Here is a 22088-nt window from a genome sequence, read left to right on the forward strand (position 1 = left end):
TTGCCTGTACATACAATTTATTTTTTAACTCGGCCGTCCACGTATCAGATTTGTTTCTTTTGATTTCCTCGTTGAAATTGCGAGGGATAAAAGAGATCGGCGATTTGATCGATTCGGTCAATTGATGAATGGGTCGTGTATCGTGTATAGGTACATTTACCCTTACTATATGTCCGTGCTCACTAACGGATGATACTCAGTGTGTAAAAAGGCCCAAAAATAAATGCTATTTTATTATACAATATTGTAAAAAATGTAAGATAGAATATTGTCTTCGGTTACCGCGATAGTTACTTAATACATCATCATGTACCTATGCTATTATACGCGATATAATCCGTTTTCATAGTTTTATTTCAAACGTAGGTTTTAAGTAAATTAAATAAATAAATATTATCGGATGATTTTACATAGATCGTCCTAGTCCCAAATAAGCTCAATAATGCTTGTGTTGGGGGCACTAGATGACGCTATATATAATACATAGGTATAATATATATGAATAAAAAACATCCATAACTCAGGAATAAATATTAGTGATAAATACAAATAAATGCCCTTACCAGGATTCGAACCCGGGACCTGCCTGCTTCGTAGGCAGGGTCACTGCCGACTAGGCTAGGAGCCCGTTAAAAGAAGGCTTTACAGTCAAAGAATTTAATTTTCGCACCATCTCGTACTTTGTCACAGTAACATTCAATAAAGTCACTGTGACAAGTACATTAAAAGCGTGACAATATTAAGTACCGGCCAGAAGGTCATGTTTCCCGGAAAAATCTTAACACCGCGAACTAGAATTTTTCACGCACGGTACAGCGCCATCTAGCGGGCAATTAGACAACTGAAGTTAACTCTTTGCAAATAAAGCTGAGAAATACATGCATAGGTTGGACAGAGTGCATCTCGCTCGCACGCGAGCTAACGTAAATGGGTCTCTCACAGAAAATGTAATGAGAGCTCGGAAGGATCGGTTTCCATTAAAAGTATCTTTGATGTTTTTGTTAGAAAACGGGTTGAATTGGTATCAAAATGATTTCTATTCTTTGCATTTTTATGTATTATGAGGTCCATTAACTGGTATTTTTTAAATCGTTATAACAATATGTACTTCACCGTTTAGATTCACACGAACATAGCCGCCGACATACAATCGAATAATATATATCTATGTCTGGTACTAGTTTTCGTTGCTAGAAATTGTAGTACAAAGAAATTAGAGCAAGTAGAAGATGTACGTACAAAACTACTAGTTTATACTATTTGTACCTACCAGACATAACTATGTTATGTCAATGTTCATGCAAAGTTTCATGTAATTTAAGCATGTCGTTTAAAAATGAGGTCATTTCGATTGTATGGGAGCGGCTTTGTGTGACATTGTAATTAATAATTAATTAATTCTTTCTGCCATTTCAGACGGAGCCAGTAATCTGGTATGAGAACGAGCCACCAGGCGAGGTGGTCACCCTGACGGCGAAAGATTACGACTCTAAGGAAAACGGTCCCCCGTTTACCTTCGCGCTGAACGATTCAGCCTCTTCGTTGGATATTCGCTCGAAATTCCAGATTCAAGGTGAGTTTCAGCGTCCGCACTGATAATTGACAGTTAAACTTATTGCAAAAAGGAAGTCTGTCATCTGGTACGATCGAGCCGTCAGGCAAGGTGGTCACCCTGAACCATGACGGCAAAAGATTACGACTCTTACGGCTCGGCCACGACATTGCGCGACTGGTGACGGCGGCAGCGGCACTGCGATTCAGCCACTTCGTTGGATATTCGGTCCAAATTCCAGATTCAAGGTGAGTTTGAGAATGGGTATCATCATCCACACTGTTAATTGACAACTACAGATGCACCCCCTTATTCATAAACGTCTACTAAAGCTGACAAGCCGATAATAATCGTTTGTCCCTTTCCATCATACCAATACGTCGGAAAGGGACAAACGATTATTATCGGCTTGTCAAATTTAGTAGATGTTTATGAATAAGGGGGGTTAGTGTATAATTATTTTACATCGTATTTTCACGGAAACGTGCGAACCTGTCTTGCTATTTCAGTCAGTCTCGGAACAAAAAGTACTGCGGTTGACTGAAGTAGCATGACAAATACGAACGGTTCCGAGAAAATACGATGGAAAACAATTATGAACTACATCTGTAATAGTAGATTGTTAACCAAGGGTTGAAAGGCACCCATTTCTGTCGAGGTAGTTTGGCGCTCGAACGCAGTGAGAGCGCCAATAGCCCGAGACGGAAATAGTGCCTTTCACCCGAGTTAAACACTCTACTTTTCATATCGAGCGCGAGGAAACCAAACAAGACAAGGCAATTTCGCAAAATCAGTAATTGAAGTACCCAATAGACCTACGGCCATGATTTTTTTCCTTAGGACTTACTTGCAATCGGAGACTTTACATGTGGGGAGATTAATAACCCCTAGCGAAAATCATTTAGAATGCAATATTTTCGAAAACACACATTTTTTACCAAACTGCAGTAATTTTAAAATGATTTGTACATTTTAGTATGAAAATCAGCGGGATTGCCTCTTACTTTTTAATTTTATACTTTTTCGTTCTAAAAGCCACAACAGACTACCGGACCGCACCGCGACCTTGGTGCGCCGCACCACGTAATAACATAATAAAAGTATTTTAAATATTAAATAGCAATTTAATTAACAATATAATACATTTTTAACTTGTATTTTATTTTATTTTCATGAATATAGTGCTAAATAACTTTAAAAACCAATTTAAAATCGTACAAACGTTTAACTGTGGCTGTATGAGATTCTGCCTTTGCTCATTTAAGCAAGTGTAAGGCTTAAAAACATATTTTTGACGTATTCCTTTTGGTTCCCGCCTTATGAAATCGAGTAAATAGAATTCAACGAAAGAAATCAAGAATAATTTGTTTTTAACAATTTACATCATTTTTTATAAAAAAAGGATTAACGTGGGATTAGTAAAATTAAACAATTACCAATTGTTCCAGGCGAGGAAATAAAGACACTATTTCAACTTTGTTTGTTGTTCGTGGGACGGGGACGCAGAGGAGTACACCACTTTTCTGCGCTAGAGCATAAACGTATCACTTTCTGCGCACCTTTTAGAACAACAACGACCCACTTTCAGAGCATGAGATATGAAATAAACATTATAAGATATAAAGTCTACCGATGCTGAATTTAAAGAGTTGCCTTTTGTGTATTGCTGTTGTGAGTAGGTACCCAGATTTGGTAAAGGCCACACATCCTTGAATGCCAAGTGACTATGTCGTATGTTTCTTTTTTTCCAAAGTTATTAATACTTCACTAAATAGTAGATTGTACAACAAGGGCATAAAGTGACCCATTTTTACCCGAGGCAATTTTTTGGTCTGAGCGAAGCGAAGACCAAAATAGTAGACGAGGGTAAAAATGGACATTTATGCCCTTGTTGTACACTCTGCTTTTCACTTCGATTGCGAGGAAAATATACAAAAAATCAAATATTTTAGGTTATTTTAACGTATTTATTCAAGACTAAAGAAAATTGTTCTTGGGCCGGTCGGAGGCGCGGGGCACGCCGATCGGAAGAGCGCCGGCCGGGGGCGCGCCGGCAGGGCTGGCAGTTTGTATGGCAGAATTTGGACTTTATTGCTAAGTCAATAAGGGTCGTAATAGATGATTTTACTTTATGCTCTAGAGCATAAAATGCGATTTTATGTCGTCTACGCACGACATAAAGGTGCACTTTTTGAGCATGAGAAGTGAAAAGTATCATTAACCTAGTCATCGGTTTCGAGGCTAATGGTCTTTTTTCCCGTGGGTAGGTACGGTTAAGGAATTTAATTTCTGTACCATTCCGTACCTTGTCACCGTGACAATAGTATGAGGATAGCGACTTTCATATTCATGTCAATGTGACAAGGTACGAAATGGGTCTTAAATTAAATTCTTTGACGAAACAACGCTTAATTACAATTTACTGCGACTTCCAAAGAAACCTGTACATGTCCACGAAAGTGTTTTCCAACAAACATTAAATATTGATCTCTCCACGCTTACAACAATCACATTGCACTTATAAAACTGAACCAGTAAATAATGTCTAAAAGTTTCTAGAGAAACCTTATATTTGTATGGCTCAACAGTCTCAACACGCTCCCAATATATTCTCCGAAGCTCGAATCTTGAATCAGTGTAAATAAACATATCTTTTCATTCGTGTAACCGAACACGATCGGAGGGCAACGGGGCACACAGTGCAACGGTCAGACGCTACAGCCGTCTAAAACATCTACACATCACCTTATTCCAAGGAAATAAGGTTGCAAATCGTATATATATTTTTGAGAGCGAGTTGTCCCCCGAGGCGCGCAAGACTCGTGAAAGATTTATAGATAAAGTGGAACAACAATCATTTTTGAAGGAAAACATCCTCGTTTTATTGATGGATTTTACTGAAAAATGTGATTATCAATTGACTATGTCATTTCAAATGGACATTTTACGTAGACAGGTTGAATATTTTATACGATCAGCTGCCATCGATCCTTCGGGAGTTTAGTAATACAGATCCATTTAGCACTCACTGGGTTAACAATTTATAATCGAATAATCCCGTTCTTTTGGGACGATTCTCCTTGCTTAGTGCAGTAATACTACAACAGTTTGTAAAAATGGCTAAATATACCTACTAACAAAGAAGAATTTAAAATAAAACTTGATTTCCTCAAAGTTATTCCTTATTCGAAAGTGTAGAAAGCAATGTGCATTCAACGTATCAACCCGCGGGAGATGCAGCGTATGAATTTTAATATAGTAACAACGTTCTCTGCATTTTACCCGCAATTTCGTATGTATTCTACATTAAAACAACTTGGGATGATTGAATTAGGACTATTTAAACTGTAATGAATTTTAGTTTAAATAAATTTTCCAGGAAAATATTGACTTTTGAGTTCATATAAGGCATTATGTGATGCGGAGGGATGAAAATCATGTGACGAGAAATGTATTACGAATGAATGTGGAAAGTAAGAGGAAAGGAAACCCGAGGAAAAGGTGGATGGAGTGTGTGAGACATATGAAACGAACGCAAGTGAATGATGAGACGACGGGCGACAGAGTGGTGTGAAAGAAAAAGACATGTCGTAAGACTGAGTCCGTAGCTGAGCAGTGAATGAGTTTCAAATTGTAAATAAGAAGGTACATAACAAGAATAAATCCCAAGTATTAAGTATGTAAATTGGTCAAGGCTGGTAAATAAAAGTTGACGCGGATTTTATATGAAAATATTGACTTTAGTAATTAATTCCAGTAATAGAGTGGGTATGCACTTTTGCAGCTATGTGTATAGATCTCACGCCAGTTCTATTCTATTTAGATCCTATGATTCTAACCCAGTCCTCCAATGACTTCAGACGGCGTAACTTTTTTCATTAGAACTACTACCTATCTAAGTACATACCCACAGATTCCTACGCTTTTCTAAAAGAAACGTAACTCCATTACTAAGCTAGTTAAGACCCCGGTAAAGTATACGTCGAGACTTTCTTTTGCTGGCTCATTGAACCCAGTTTTAAAAAGAACTCCCCAAAATCGAGTTCCGGTGAATTAGTCTAGTTAAAATGCAATAAATGCCGCTCGGCCTAGCTGATCCAATTTTAGTCGCTTCAGGGTTAGCAGGCTTCTGGATTTCTCCTGAAGTACGTTTTCTCAAGTAGGTTGGTTAGTCAAACTATTAAAATTTCATAGTTAAAACTTGTGTATGGTACTTACTTTTACATTTTATAGGTGTTTGCTGCTGTCTTATAAAAATATTGTGTGCAACGGTACATAATTAGGTTTTTATTGTGTTGGGAAACATACAGCATCAATAACACATATGCGCGGTGTGTAGTAAACTGCGCTTTTTTGTCACCATATTTACAGACTTTTACAAGGATTTCATGCATTATTTTCTAGTATGTATAACTTCAGTCCTTGAACTACGTTATTGCTTGTCAGAAACACGACGGCTCATTATTTTCTCGATAGAATCTTAAGTTGAAAACATGCCTAACACTGTCTTTATTTCCTTATGTTAGAAGTACTACGACGAAAATGTATATGAAACTTACTTGAGTCGATAGCTTTTAAGTAAATCTTCATTATTGCTTGTCCTTTTATCGATACGGTAATTTTTTCATTCATCATTTTATGAATTCAACATTTTGCGTACTAAATTACACCCTACGCGGCAATACCTTGCGCCCATTCCTCACGCCAGTACGCCCGTGACCACTGTCGGCGTCGGACCTATGCTAGTTTAGCGGACGTTTCATAAAATGGGTAATCACAGTATAAATATGCAAATATGTTATACACACAATGTTTTTCAACATACTTACGAAGAAAAGCAAAATAATTCTTAAATACGGTGACATTTCAGACATTCGTCCGTCATATTGTCATTTTATAACAAGGTGAGCAGCAAAGGCACACACCCATCTAACCAATCCGGAATTCAGTCACGATTGATAAATTGTGTAAACATATTTTAAAAGGCTATTAAATTAATCAATTACTTAATTGAATAATTTTTAAACAGATATACAGGATTCAAATATGTGGGAGTGTTTAGTGTATGGTGGTAACCATTTCAACACTTAGTTTCCGAGATACCTACATGCGTTTTTGTGGAAGTGGTCGAAAAATGGCTATAATGGTTTTGTGTTTAATTGGATTAAGTATTTACATCCTAAGGAAAATAAGTGTAAGTACAATTGATCACTCTAAACTTTTATCGTAATAAAAAAATACGAGAGTGTCATAGGTTTTCGCCTAGCCTCCATCCGCTAAGTCCGTACCGTGCGATATGGAACTTAGTTCCAAAAATGCTTTATAGCCATTTTTTATACAGTTGTTTTTATACCAAACTGGTGGCAAGCAATCATACGACCCGCATTTACCCTAGCCTATGGAAGCCTGCAACTACAGGGATGAGGCACATCATGCCAAATGTTGATTGATTTTGTGATATAGTCCTAATATCTATCTATCTTCTATATACATATAATAAAGCTGAAGAGGGTCGAAAGTCTGTACATGGAAGATATTCGAGAAAAAGTTGACTGGGGATACTTAGAATCGATCACAGAACACGCTCCAACAGTTTTTAGAATTTTTGTCTGTTTGTCTGTTAATCTGTTTGTCTGTTTATTTGAACGCGCATCACGTGAAAACGGCTGAACGGATTTTGATGGAAACTTTACTAATCTGTCGAGAAAATCCCCGGCCAGGTTATAGGCTATAAAAATTCAACCCCTAAAAGGGGGGGGGGGGGTAGCCACAACACTCGATTGACTTAAGTTTGCCCCTGAATCTTATGGCGCTACTTAGGAAGGAGGGGCAAACTTTTTTCAAATATGTGCTACCACAATAGAGTACCCTGGTAAACTAACAGATGGCGCTGAATTTAATACGTTGTGACATGAATAAGCCACTGAGGAAGGATTTTGCCAAATTAACTCTAAGTTTAGAAGAGGGGATACGGATATCAACAAATTTAATTGAATAATTGTGTTGATTTAATAATACAACAAAATTAAACGACAATAAATTAATTGCCACAGATTGCACAGTGCCATCTTTTGGGGAGCTGAGTAGACATTAAGTAATCAAGAAAACTAAAAATGAGTTTACATAGTTACATAGTAAATAAACACACATATCAACACGCGTATAATTGCATAATTATTTAAAATTATTAATTTTCTCCGTCATGAATTATACCTAATCGTAATTATATTGCATCCATATCGAATCCATATACGTACGTCCTTTAATCACTTAATAATGGCCACGAAGGTGGGTACTTTGAAAAAAAAACATTGACCTCTGTCATTTGCAGTGCCGGAAATAAGCACTTGCTTAGGGCACCACGTCTAGGGGGCACCAAAACCGTAGGCAAAGAAACGCGCACGCTGCATCAGCATTGGAGTCGTCGTGGAGTAGGTACCTACATGAAACTTTTATACGTGTACAAGTACCCATCTAACCACGAAGGGTCGTAGGGATCAAGTAAGAGAGTGAGGGTACGTAAGAACATCTCCAACTTAGGCTTTAGATTTGACCTTACGCTGAGGCCCTTAAAGTCATGGAAAAAAATCTTGCTATCGGGCTTGCGGTCAGCCGATTTTTTCGACATAGGTTACCGATTTTATAGCGACTTTTGCTCTCTTGCACGCTAGATTTGTCGGCCAAGCCAAGTTGCTCCCTAGCCGCGATCCTGAGACCTAACTGTCAAAGTGTTATAAGGGGCCCCGTGAAAGCCGAAAACTAAAAGCATCCTATCAAGTAGCGCTTTCGAGTGAAGCCAAAGAGAGAGCAGTGAAAAAGTCGTGATTACATGCAAAGATTCGATTTCAAGCCAGTCTTTTGCAGTTCGGCGTTAGGTCTTATGCGAGGCCTTCTGCCTTATGGCAAAGTTGATCTCCTCCTCCTCTAAAAAACGCAATTTGATAGACAGTTGTACATTTTTACTTTTAGTCCCAACCAGGCGCGAATCCAGGATTTTATACAGAGAAGCGATGGGACAGTTTTCTATCAGCCTAGCTTCGCATTGGGCTCGATATTTAAGGTTCTCAGCGAGGTTGTTTTCATACAGAAAAGATGCAAGAAAGCAGAGCTTGGAATTGACCAAGTGAATTGAATTGGCGAAGTGTGAGCAAGGCAGAAGGCCCAGCTGCGAAAGAGGAAAACTTGGATTTGGATCCACGCCCAAGTGTAATTAAGGCAGAAGATCAACTTTGCCGTAAGGCAGAAGGCCTCGCATAAGACCTAACGCCGAACTGCAAAAGAGTGGCTTGAAATCGAATCTATGCACGTAATCACGACTCTTCTACTGCTCGCTCTTTGGCTTCACTCGAAAGCGCTACTTGATAGGATGCTTTTAGTTTTCGGCTTTCACGGGGCCCCTTATAACACTTTGACAGTTAGGTCTCAGGATCGCGGCTAGGGAGCAACTCGGCTTGGCCGACAAATCTAGCGTGCAAGAGAGCAAAAGTCGCTATAAAATCGGTAACCTATGTCGAAAAAATCGGCTGACCGCAAGCCCGATAGCAAGATTTTTTTCCATGACTTTAAGGGCCTCAGCGTAAGTGCGTAAAGGAGGCGATACGTATGAATATGGATTTGATATGGATGCGATATAATTACGATTAGGTGTAATTCATGACGGTGAAAATTAATAATTTTAAATAATTACCTATGCAATTATACGCGTGTTGATATGTGTGTTTATTTTACCACTACGTAACTATGTAAACTCATTTTTAGTTTTCTTGATTACTTAATGTTTACTCAGTTCCCCAAAAGATGGCACTGTGCAATGAGGGGCAATTAATTTACTGTCGTTTAATTTTGTTGTATTATTAAATCAACATAATTATTCAATTAAATTAGTGGATATCCATACCCCCTCTTATAAACTTAGAGTTAATTTGGCAAAATCCTTCCTCGGTGGCTTATTCATGTCAACACGTATTAAATTCAGCGCCATCTGTTAGTTTACCAGGGTACTCTATAGTGGTAGCACATATTTGAAAAAAGTTTGCCCCTCCTTCCTAAGTAGCGCCATAAGATTCAGGGGCAAACTTAAGTCAATCGATCGTTGTGGCTACCCCGCCTTTTGGCGGTTGAATTTTTATAGCATATAACCTGGCCGGGGATGTTCTCAACAGATTAGTAAAGTTTGCATCAAAATCCGTTCAGCCGTTTTCACGTGATGCGCGTTCAAATAAACAGATAAACAGACCAAACGGACAAAAATTCTAAAAACTGTTGGATCGTGTTCTGTATCGATTCTAAGTATCCCCAGCCAACTTTTTTTCGAATATCTTCCATGTACAGACTTTCGACCCTCTTCAGCTTTATTATATGTATATATAGATAATTAATAATTATTTACACTCACCGTCTTACCTGCCATTTTTAATTTCATTAAGTTCTCATCAAAAACGAATTTTCTAATGAATCTTATTCAATATTAATTGCCGGAAAAAGTCCCGGAACTGACAATTCAGAATACCGATGTCGTCAGAATAAGGACGTAGACGTGCTGCGCGGGGATGGTGCGGTGCGCCGCGCGGGGCGCCCGCCTGCTCGTTCTACCACGCGTCTGCTTCACCCCCTTGAAAACGTAAAACTCGAGTATAAGAGCGCCTTAATAATAAGAAGGACATTTGCCAAAACAGTTTCCATTTTTAGGGTTCCGTACCCAAAGGGTAAAACGGGACCCTATTACTAAGACTTCGCTGTCCGTCCGTCCGTCCGTCCGTCCGTCCGTCCGTCCGTCTGTCACCAGGCTGTATCTCACGAACCGTGATAGCTAGACAGTTGAAATTTTCACAGATGATGTATTTCTGTTGCCGCTATAACAACAAATACTAAAAACAGAATAAAATAAAGATTTAAATGGGGCTCCCATACAACAAACGTGATTTTTGACCAAAGTTAAGCAACGTCGGGAGTGGTCAGTATTTGGATGGGTGACCGTTTTTTTTTTTTTGCTTTTTTTTTGTTTTTTTTTTTGCATTATGGTACGGAACCCTTCGTGCGCGAGTCCGACTCGCACTTGCCGGTTTTTTTTAGTTTATACAATAAAAGTGCTGTGAAATAGACATGCATGGCATTAAAGATATTAAGATGGAAACAACAGGTATAATTTTGTACACAAGTGCAATAAAAGAAGAACAGTGCGATGCAAACCAAAATGAGACAGATTAAGATAAAAGACTAAAAATATTTTTTAATTTATTTGATAATAGTCACAGTTTAAGCAAAGCTTCGCGCATCGGCAACCAAAGTATGAGTCATTTTATCAGTGAACATCTCTAATATCATTGAGTAATATGTATCAAACAGTCAGCCCTAGTGTCCCCCATTCGGCTGGCGTGTTAATCAAGAAAACTGTCACCCGTCTACGGAAATTGCCCCCGGCGAACGATGTAAAAATATTGTTCCATATTTAAAATGGAACCTTTTGAAAACCGTTTCGGGTTGATTGGCAGTTATGGGATTGATTGGAAAGTTTGTTTATTAGAGTCTGTGCGGAAAGAGAAGAGTCGTGGAATGTATGGGGCCCTATACATTCCATAACTCTTCTCTTTCCGAAAAGCCTAATGTTAGTGCGGGTTTTCGAATAGGTGAGACTAGATTGATGAGAATGAATGTGTTAGGGACTACCCTGTGTGAGAAAGAAGAAAGTGTAGTAGTGGTTACGTACTCTCAGTAAGCGTCGCAATTAGGCCACACCTGAAATTGTGTAATAAGCCACGAATGTCCGTTCCATGAATGTCAATAGAATCTACCGAATCACTGAAACCACAATAGCGGAGATTATATTCCTCTCTCTTACTTTCCAAATGGTTTGTTGACTTATGGAAGCAGGATGGCTTCATAGATTTGAGTTATAACAATAGGGCAATAAGATTTAGATAGTTCATTTGGTATGATGGACTGAATCTATTCCGAAGTGATAATATTTTTAATTTTTCGATTTGTTTATAAATTTTACCCTATTTCGTTTGCGCACGCCTCTGCTAAGTATCATAATATTCATAACATATTGTAACTCTATCATGCAATCACACAATACTAAATACGACAAACATTTTTTTGGCAGGAAACAAGCTATGGACCCTCGTGTCGTTCGATCGCGAAGAACGCAAGGAGTACAGAATACCCGTCGCCATCACAGACTCCGGCACCCCAAGGATGACTGGGGTGTCCATACTGCACGTGGTCATTGGGGACAAGAATGACAATCCTATGGCGTCGGGGCATAGCAACATCTTCGTTTACAACTACAGGGTGAGTGTTCTGTTTATAAACATCGTTTGTTTGCCATCTTTGTTTTTTTGTTCATACCGCATTCATAATTTAGGGTGTCATTTTATTTATTATAATTGTGTAAGGTAATTATACTAAAATATATCCTCAAAGTACAATACAATTAAATATGATCAAACTAAATTAAATTTATCAAAATAAAAGGTCCAATTCGAACAAAGCTTAGGAAGATGTCACAGCGATACGATACCGATCTGTCAGTGTCAAAAAATTGCGCCGCATGTAAAAAGTCACTAATTTCTGTTCGCCCCAAATGTATAAAGTAAAATCTGAAGATTAATTACATCAACAGAAATCAATGGACTTTCAGTTGTTAGTAAACATTGTATTGGAATATGGTAATTTTTATGATTTTTCATTAATTCATCATTCTAATTTTTGTTACCTACCGGTAAAAAGTTCTACCGCGGTAAAGTTTTAAAGAATTAAAAGTACCGTTCTGAAACAAGCGTCTTATCTATTATAAACTAACATTACTTTTTTTTAGTCGACTAAAAACACTTTCAGTCCATCTTAATTTAATTTTGCCAACACTAAATCCACCAGAAACTCCACGTCAAACCGCAGTATCGCGCCTCGAAAAGCAAGTAGATTTCCCTCTAACATAGTTATTTCCATATATCGCGCCCGCGACATCTAAAGCCTACGAGAAATGAACAGCCCTGAATGTGAATACTCAAAGATTCGCCAAAGCTCTTGGGACGGCATATTTTCTTACACAAATATCAATCGCTTCAATATCACGTGCTACGTAGCTTACTTGTCATGCAAATTTTGACGTGGTTTACAGAATACTTATGGCACAATGTGGTTAATTAATTCATATTGTTAGCTTGAAAAGGTTTTTAATTCTGTAAATAATTATGTTGGATATCTACGTAAAACCATAATTGCTTAGGCGCGCAGAAGCTTACAGTAAGTATATTATTTTAATGTAAGTAACGTGATATCCGAGGAGGACCTAAAAATCTGTCAGTACTTCCTAATTTATCTGCACACGAGTAGCAATTTTATTTTCCAAACTCAAGTCATGTATTTTCAATGTTTCAATCATCAGAGCAAACATATTTTTTTGGCTTTTTATTTCATTTTTTGTTTTACCATCCAGTACTTACTTTTCTATCATGCTTCATCCGTCACTTTTGAATTGAAAACTTTCATTTGTTTATTAACGATACCATCCATTGTGAATAATTTTAACGAACTGAATCCACGAATGATATTCCCTCGCATTGGAAAAATGGATTGTGATTTTTAATTCTGAACTATTTCCTCCAATGCTGGCAGACGGAAATGTACTTCAGTGAAATATACAGCTGGCGGTACTACGTAAGTATTCTTAAGTAATGCTTTTGCATATTTGCATTTTTCTTCTGTTATATTTAACTTTGGATTGCTGATGTATGATTTACTTTGTAGCTCAAACGAATTATTAATAATGTACACATCTTTATTAAAAATATTAAAGGAGTGTGGTGTAGGTCACACAGGTGTGGCTCTCGATAAAGCTCCTTATTATTGCGTGATTCGTTTTAATAAGTGTAATATATTTTTCGTATTCAAACTTATAATTCTTATAAATATAGTATCTTAGCGAAATATTAGCTTATCCAGGGTAAAATTGTTATATTCTTGCAAATTTGCCTGTTTTCCTTCAATTATTTTTCCGTTAAAGTTGTACTGGATGGTATAAACTTTGTACTTAATTTGTTTAACTTTAACATTTCGTTACGAAACTCCTTGTAATTAGATGATGAAGTTTCCTTTCTTTATGTAAATTTGCGAGCAATGTTTTGGGGCTAAACGATTTTCATGTCCGTATTGTTTCCTAAATTGGACTTAATTTTTATCGCTATTTTGACTGTTGCTTCGTTATTAAATTGACATTTATACCTTAGTACTAACAAATTAAGTACTAGTACTTTGACTATGTGAAATTTAAAAATTGGTCTTAATTTAAAATTAGTAATTATAAAATTCATCAACATCATATACACTCGAACCTATAAAACTTCTTATTGAATTCAAGATGAATCCAAACAGGCCACTTCTTATTAAAATTCTCCAAATTCTTTCTTCCCATTTAATTTTTCATGACGGCATTTTATGTACATCAAAGCCTGTCATGTCACAGTGAAATTGAATTTCATTATAACTACCTTATTCCTCCTTTTCCGCCATATTTTACGTAACACCGAATTCATATTAGATTAATGAAAAGCTCATTTCCCACCCGCTTATTCTGTCAGTCGATTTATATAAATTAGCAGCTAAAACGACAATTCCGTTCATAATGATTAAACAACCGAATCATTTCTGATCATTCGTCGTGTTCAATAAAACCATCGTCAGTACTATAATGACGCAAGTATTGACAGTGTCTCTAGCGTTACGTTCTTTCTCAATTGATACAAATTTCAATTTCAATTACTTAACGCTTGGGTAACTTTATTTTAATTTGCTATGCTGTAACTATGGCTCTTAATTTGAATGTATTTTTAATCTATATTGAATTTCATTGAACGAAATGTAAATCGGATTCGTTTGGGCTTAAATAATTGCTTTTTATTGGTCTGTCGAATATTTTATTGTAGTAGAGCTTGAATTTTGTCAAACGTTTTATAACTAGTATTTTTAGTAGTGTACGCGTCTCGAGTGGATTTTATGTATGTATGTACCTAATTAGTCGTCATTTAATTTATATGTGCTAAATATGCCTTGTTAATTATATTGGAATAATTCGACATGAAACGATTATAACCCTTTAACAGCCAATAAAGTGCAACACAGTTTAATTAATCTAATTACCAAACATTCCCAATTTCGGTTTTTAACGGGGCAACCCGTGCGTTAAACTAACTCCCTAATAAGCTCCATAAAGCCGTCGTAAAGCAACCAAGTTACGGTTGCCGTAAACCGACTAATTCGCGAAAACAGGAGGCTGGTTCCGATTTTGAACAATGAAAGAAAGAAAGAAAATAAATTTATTCAGGACGTACAGTATTGCTTAAAACTAATACAACACTTTTATTAGTATAAAACATAAACGTCACTGAATAGGTCTCGCATCAGCTTGATGTGAAGTTACCGTTTAGGTATCTTGACGCTGGTCTTTCGTCGATGAGGTTGGCGGGTCGAAGTATTATAAGCTAGTTCCCGATTTGCCGGATTCTTGTTTCGCCAGATTTATTTAGTACATCACATACCGAGTACTTATACCAGAATCAGGCGAATCGGGAACTGTCCGTATTTTACAGATGGCACCAGCATAAGTTTACCTGTCCCTTGAAGAGTGTCACATTCTAGTTCTTAAACTAAATCCCATAAGAACAGGTAAAACCTAAGCCGGCGCCATCTATACAAACCTTTGAGAACTGTCAACACCATCAGTTAAGGAACTCATTTAGCTTTGATGCACAAATTGTTAAGAGGAAAATGGTGATCGTTTTTTTTTACAAACGAAGCCGAAGTCTATACTAGTATTCTCCTCTTACATGATGAAAAATATTTTTACACTGTTTGATGTTTAACCATAAACCAACTAACCAAAACCAAATCAAGGCGAGCAATCAGAGTCGTACAAGGCGCACTTATTGATGCACATGAGACGTCTAATGATACGAATGCAGGTTGTATCAAAACCAGACCAAAATCTTAACACATTGTCAAATCAGAATTAGCCTCCAGCACAACAATGAAAAATCGTAAAATTCTTGCCGCGTTTCGTGCCCGCGACCGTTATCGTATTTCATACGTGGCGAAATAATGACTTCATGAAACGCTCGAAACTTGCTAAAATGACTGGGATACTTATACTGTATTTTATAAGAGTCCATTCTGGTGCTCATTATCATAAATGTTTGCGTTGGTTTCAAAATTGTGTGTTCATTTTTTAATACTGCATTGGTGGCGAACAAATAGCCCGAAGTCACCGTAGCCTATGAATGTCTGCAATTCTACAAGTGTCACATGTGCTTTATATTTATCTAGATGAAGGTGGTATATTTTGTATGCAATATTTGAAAGCGTTTGTCAATAGACTTCCTCAAGACTAAAGCTAAAAGCAACAAAATGCGAAGTGACAACGTTTTATTTCTAAAAACGGATCCAAAATCTTAGAATCTTATTAATAGGGTCATTCCATAATAAACGCTACCAAGGGTTCAAAAATGAAAATTAGTTTAAGAAATCAACACTAACCTATTTCCATAGAAAACATACCAAACCTTCATGTCAGAAAAAAAAACCGAAAAAAAAACAATTTTTACATGTTTTTCATGTACTTGATCGCAACGTTTAAATGATAGGCGTAAAACTAATTTTATACAGCGATATTGGCAAGACTAATTAAAAAGAAAGGAACTGTAAACTGTTACAAATTTCCCGCAGTTATTTCAGGTAAAATATCGTAATTTTATAATTTGTCTTTAAACATATTAAAAAGCATGGATTGATCGGTTTTTAGAAGAGTATTCTAGACTGTGGTCTCAAAGTAACACCCGAAACGAAAAAGAGATAAAAGTATGTGTAACTTTTCCCGTAATTAACTATAGCCAAACATGTTTTGCCAAAGAAAGGCTATGATGTGAACCTATACAAATGTGTAATAGTTGTTGTTTTAGCGTCTGCTTTAGTCGTATGTTTTAAAGTTTGTAGTTGTGTAACACCCGAAACGTGTTGATCGTCCGCCTGTCCGTCCCCGGCTTTTCTCCGTGATGGTTAGTGCTACAAAGCTGCAATTTGTCATGGATACATAAATCAATCATGGCGACAAAGTAGTAACACAAAAATTACAAAAAAAAATTTTTTTAGGTTTGCTCCTGTACAAAATATTTTTAATTTTTTTGCGACTTTAATCCTGTGACGTGGGGTGTCGTTGGATAGATCTTTCAAAATGAATAGGTGTCACCATCGACCATTTTTTGATTAAGTGAATATTTTCGGTAATATTCGCATCGAAAGAAAAATAATTATGATATTTTCGAGAAACAGTTTTTATTGTTAAGATTAATGTATTTTATAATAATTCAGCATTTATTACTCATGTTTTTAATCGAATTTATTAAAAAGACAATAATTTCAATAAAATGAGCCATAATTTCGTATAAATCTGTCTTAATTTCGTACTCGTAACACCCGAAACGAACCATGAGTAACACCCGAAACAGGTAATTTATTTTATTAAAATTAATTGAAAAGTGATACTAAGTGTTACTTCGGTGTTTCAGTAGACTATACTAACTATTATTACTTGACATAAATAAAACTGGAGGTTACTTGACAAAATTCGCTAAATTATGCATTTTGGTACTGATGGTCAGAAGGTATAGGCCAATTCCCGTAACGCCCGAAACAGCTACTTTTTAGTGATTCTCTCGTTATTGCTCTTATACTTTAATTATGTGTGTACAGGAAAAGAAAATATTATCAAAGTAGTAGATGAATCAATAGTTATAACCTCCTAGTTCCTGTTACAATATCGAATAAAACCTTATTTTAAGAGTTCAAGTGTAACACCCGAAACGGTGGAATGACCCTAAATCGATGAAATCTTCAACCCCTATTGCGCCCTAGGGTTTAATTAAAAAAAAATGAGAATCACTGGACGAAGATAATAGTACATTACTACAGAGGCCGGGACGAAAGGGGTTGCCGGCCGAAGACATATAGATACCGCATAGGTCTGAGCGCGGGCAACCCCATTTCCCGCCGAGGTATGTATAGTGCTTTTCTCAAACATGCAATGAAATAAATAAAATAAAAAATCCACGAAACCCAAGTTTTATTTATAGAAAAAACTAAAAGTAAACTACACCCAAAATATAACCAACACGTACCTATATCATTATCACGCGTATGTTTTACACGAGTCGTGTATTTTTACTACCCGTATATTTTCATGTATCTTTGATTTTTTCGCCTTGTATCCGTCTGACTGTCGTTTTCGTCACATAAGTTTACATAGTCTTTCATGTTGATATCATGTTTCACATACATCGTTGCTTTATGCATGAAGTAAATAAGTATAATTTCCACAGTGTTGACGAGTTTGTAGTTACATTCATTTAAAATATGCCACAAAACTGTTTCTAATAAACTGTAAGCCATTTTTCTTAGTTTCTCAAATAATAAAATTGCCATAAGCAACCATATACATACTTCGTCTTTGACTTGGCGGCAGAGGCAGCAAGTTATTAAAATCAATTCTGCTTACGCTGCCAATTCCAACACATACGATTACAATTATTAATATTAATTTAATTATTTCGTCGGAACTCATATTAAAGTCAAAAAATCAACAACGCACCATAAATCCAATAAAACAGAATGAATATTTTTCAACTTTACCTCCATAACAATTTAAAAAATATAACTACGCGTGTTTGAGTAGACCTTTTTACCGCTAACGTTTAGATGAAATATTTTAAATGTTTTTATTTGTGTAGTTAAATTTATAATTTTTAAATTATAAAATTATTGAATGTATTATTTATTAAGTTCATGTCGATTTTATACAAATAAAACTGCAAATTATAGCAAACATTATTTTTTTTTATAGGCGTAGTGGCAGAGTGTCATTACGAACCATAAAGCAAATACTGCGTCTAGTTTTTTTTAATGGATGAATGCCACGATGCTGTGTCACAAATATCTGTGAAATGAAAATTAAAAACGAGGACTTTGCCGGCCTAGGCCTGCAAGATGTGTATGAAATTCCATTAACGACCTTTTGTCCTAGCCGCACCTGAAACGTCATACTTCGCAGCCTATTATAAGGAACATAACATCAATATTTCATTGCATGTTTGAGAAAAATACGTTTAGAGTCAGTTGATCTCTTTTTCCAAGAGGATCTCTTCTAAATATTTTTGTATTTTTTTAATACATGACGTACCTACTCATACCGCTGTTCTACCTTGGGCCGCTAAGTCAATATTCCTTAATAGTGTTTTATAATAATATATGAGCATTAAAATGTTAATTCCGCCTTAATGAAAGTGGGTTTAGTGCGGTGCGTGCGTAAACAGGGATTATGGCGGCGTCACTTTTTACTACCTCCCTCGCCCTGGTTCTGACTTAACACGTGATGAATCTGGATATGGTATTCTGTGGGTTTATTATATGGATGTCTCGCTTGCACTTATGTAATTGCTGAAAACAGACATAAAAGCACAATAATTTGGTCGTATGTATAAACTCTTTATTGTGCAAAACACAAAACACAAATTTATGGCACAGGATAGGCAGTACAAAGGCGAACTTATCCCTATAAGGGATTTCTTCCAGGGATTCAGGGGGGGGTCGTCCCTTTTAAGTGGCTCAAAAACGAGTTCTAAATCTCTTTATCGAGGCAACTGAAACTCAATTGGAGCGAGGGCGGAGCAGAATCCACAATACATGTTCTTATTCGTACATTCGTTCTAAACAGGTCAATTTCAAACTTATCGATACCACGACTAAACCCATTCTGTTTATTTTATTTTAAACATAAATTGGTCGCCATTATGTGGCAATATGTATAAAAGCACAATAATTAGGTCGTCGCTTTTCAATGGCTGTCAAAAACGGGTTCTAAATCTCTTTATAGAGGCAACTGAAACTCAATTGGAGCGAGAGCGGAGTGAGTATCCACAATACCGCATGTTCTAATTCGTACCCGGAGTTGCTTGAATTGCTCGACTCTTAATGAAGCGACTCGCCCGCAAATAGGTACGTACGCAATGCTGCGTTTGTGTGGGCTAGGCCACTGTCCTACCCACTAACGGCAAAATGTTGATGTACCATCAACTGCAAAAATGCATGGCGACCTTATCAATGAATTCATTCATAATTTCTACATGCAATTTCGTAGCTCACTGTACCGCGTGTTGGTCAGAGATGATCATATGATGTTTACAAAAGCAAGCACTGTTGTCAAATTCAAAGTCATCAAAATCAGTCGGTAATAGGTGTTTATGAAACACTAACCTTATTTGTTGCCGCTATGGAAACACATGCTGTATAAAGTCTATAATGGTGGCTAGAAGCTAGACTATATTAAAAAAAACAATAGTTATTGAATACTTACTACAATATAACCGAAATGTTGATTGATTAAATTAAGCCCACTTTTATTTGATATCTTAGGTACATTAAGTTTCCTAGTTTAAGTTTCCTAGTTCAAGAGTACCTAACTCGTCAAATCCAAAACTTAAAGCGTTAAATCTTGTTAGCCACTCACTTGCTTTTGGTAACTGTAGCTACCAGCTGTCACCCTTATTTTATTATAATAATAGAGGTCACTGAAAAATATCAAGCAAGTGAGTGGTTAGAGTAACTTTGGTAATACCAGCTCTACTGCTTTTATTAACTCCTTACTTTATAGTCTTGTTTTGGTTCACTCCCGGATTACATGTCTTGAGATTTGAACTACGTATTTGTAGTTTTATTGTAGATTAGACTCACTTCAGTTGGTGTTGGACTAGGCACTATGCGTCCTGAGTGACAGTCCTATGTGGCTACCACCAGTTTGGTACGGACATTAACGCTATCGAGAACGAAACTTACTTTCTATGCATCTCGTTCGTACTCGCATATTAGTGCGAGCGAGATGTATAAAGTAAATAAAAATTTACCGAGCAGAAAAATAAATATAACAATAACAGTATACCTTCAGATCCACAGCGCAGGCTTCGTCATCATACAGAAAGCTCATCCACCTTAGGTTTCGTCAAAGTAAATTACGTAGACGTTAGCGTATATGTCAGTTTTGACACTGTCAGTGACATGGTATGGCCTACGTGTACTGTCTGTTTAGACTTTAGTAACTAAATCAAGTGCTGGTTCAATCTAAACAGACCTTCACTCCTTTGCTCCGTATTCGTTTTAACGACAGGCTTACGCCGTGGAACTAAACCCGGTATTATAATGTGTCCAAAAGTTCCTCGAAACTTTTCTATCCGGAGATTGGGCCATAGGGCACGGATTAATTGGATGCTATGTGCAAAGTTGAACCAAAAGGATTTAGTTATATTCTCATTGCTTCCAGAGCGAAGGCTATTTCCAACACTTATACTAACCAGCTTAACTCTAATCTCAACGTCCGTAACAATCAAAGCATCGTAAAAAAAAACGCTCTTGACTGGTGTGCTTAAGCGTCAACTCGCGTGTACTATGTAAGCGATAGTAATACACCCTTGATTTGTTTGCGAATAACTCTGAATGACTTTTGAAATTCGAATGCGTTCCCTTTAGATACGCTCCTATGACCCACTTTGGAAATAACATTTTAAATGTTACATGTAACTTGAGGGTTTCAAATGTTTCAATACAGCGACGTTTGAAGGGTAGAATAGAAGGGGGGGAATAAGTTTCCTTAGTCGTTAAATTCGCGAATGTAATATGTTTAGCACACCCTCTGGCTTTGTGTCAAGCTTGTATGTTATTTACACGCGCGTACATAAGTACTGGTTAAGTATGTGATTGAATTAGTTGTAATTCGTTAGCAAGATCTTATCAACAGTTTTTTAATTTAATCTTATTTAATTTGTAATTTAGTGAGTTGATATATTAGGAACAAAAAAACGATTTTAAATAGTAGATTGGTTTAACCAAGAGATCAAATGATGCCTTTCACCCGAGTTAAACACTCTACTTTTCATTTCGAATACGAGAAAAGTAAAATGCATGTGTTTTTAAAAATATCACTACATAAGTATAATTTTTTATAGTATTTCATGAGAGTACTTTCCATTAACAATTTAGAGAATCGTTATTTATGGAATGGGGAGTCAAATATCAGAATGGAAATTTATTCCATTGACAGGTTAAGACAAACGTTGAACAGCTAATTGAGGCTTTTTAGCACGTTTATGAATTAACGCCATTCGTTTCTGCTGTTTTTTTTTTATTTTGTGTACACGCTATGTTCGTTTTTTTATTTGTCTCGCTTTTATTCTCATTTTAGTATTCTAACTGCCATTTTTTTCTCAGGGCGAAGCGCCAGACACAGAAATCGGTCGCGTCTACGTCTTAGACCCTGACGATTGGGACTTACCAGACAAGAGGTTCATGTGGCTTCCATCCTACGAGCAGAGAAGCCCGTACTTCGACGTCCACAGCAACACTGGAATGATCACCATGAAGACTGGAACGCCGAATGGCACTTATATGCTGAAGTTTAATGTAAGTACGGGGTTTTTCTTGGTCCTATAAGGCTTTTTCA

The 22088-nt window shown here is 36.7% G+C and overlaps 1 protein-coding gene across 6 annotated transcripts in view; it reads left to right on the forward strand.

Moving 5' to 3' along the window:
- Nucleotides 1–22088, forward strand: part of LOC134806861 (DE-cadherin) — a 402744-nt gene that overhangs the window by 344090 nt on the left and 36566 nt on the right. For 4 of the 6 annotated variants that reach the window (XM_063780280.1, XM_063780271.1, XM_063780301.1 and 1 more), the window contains 4 exons: nucleotides 1417–1573; nucleotides 11658–11845; nucleotides 13172–13213; nucleotides 21857–22048. In XM_063780280.1, coding sequence (XP_063636350.1) covers nucleotides 1417–1573; nucleotides 11658–11845; nucleotides 13172–13213; nucleotides 21857–22048 — 579 coding nt within the window. The remainder of the gene's footprint in view (nucleotides 1–1416; nucleotides 1574–11657; nucleotides 11846–13171; nucleotides 13214–21856; nucleotides 22049–22088) is intronic. The other 2 variants (XM_063780293.1, XM_063780285.1) reach the window with 1 other exon arrangement.

The sequence above is a fragment of the Cydia splendana genome, chromosome 1, assembly GCF_910591565.1.
Source record: "Cydia splendana chromosome 1, ilCydSple1.2, whole genome shotgun sequence".
NCBI classification, from domain to species: domain Eukaryota; kingdom Metazoa; phylum Arthropoda; class Insecta; order Lepidoptera; family Tortricidae; genus Cydia; species Cydia splendana.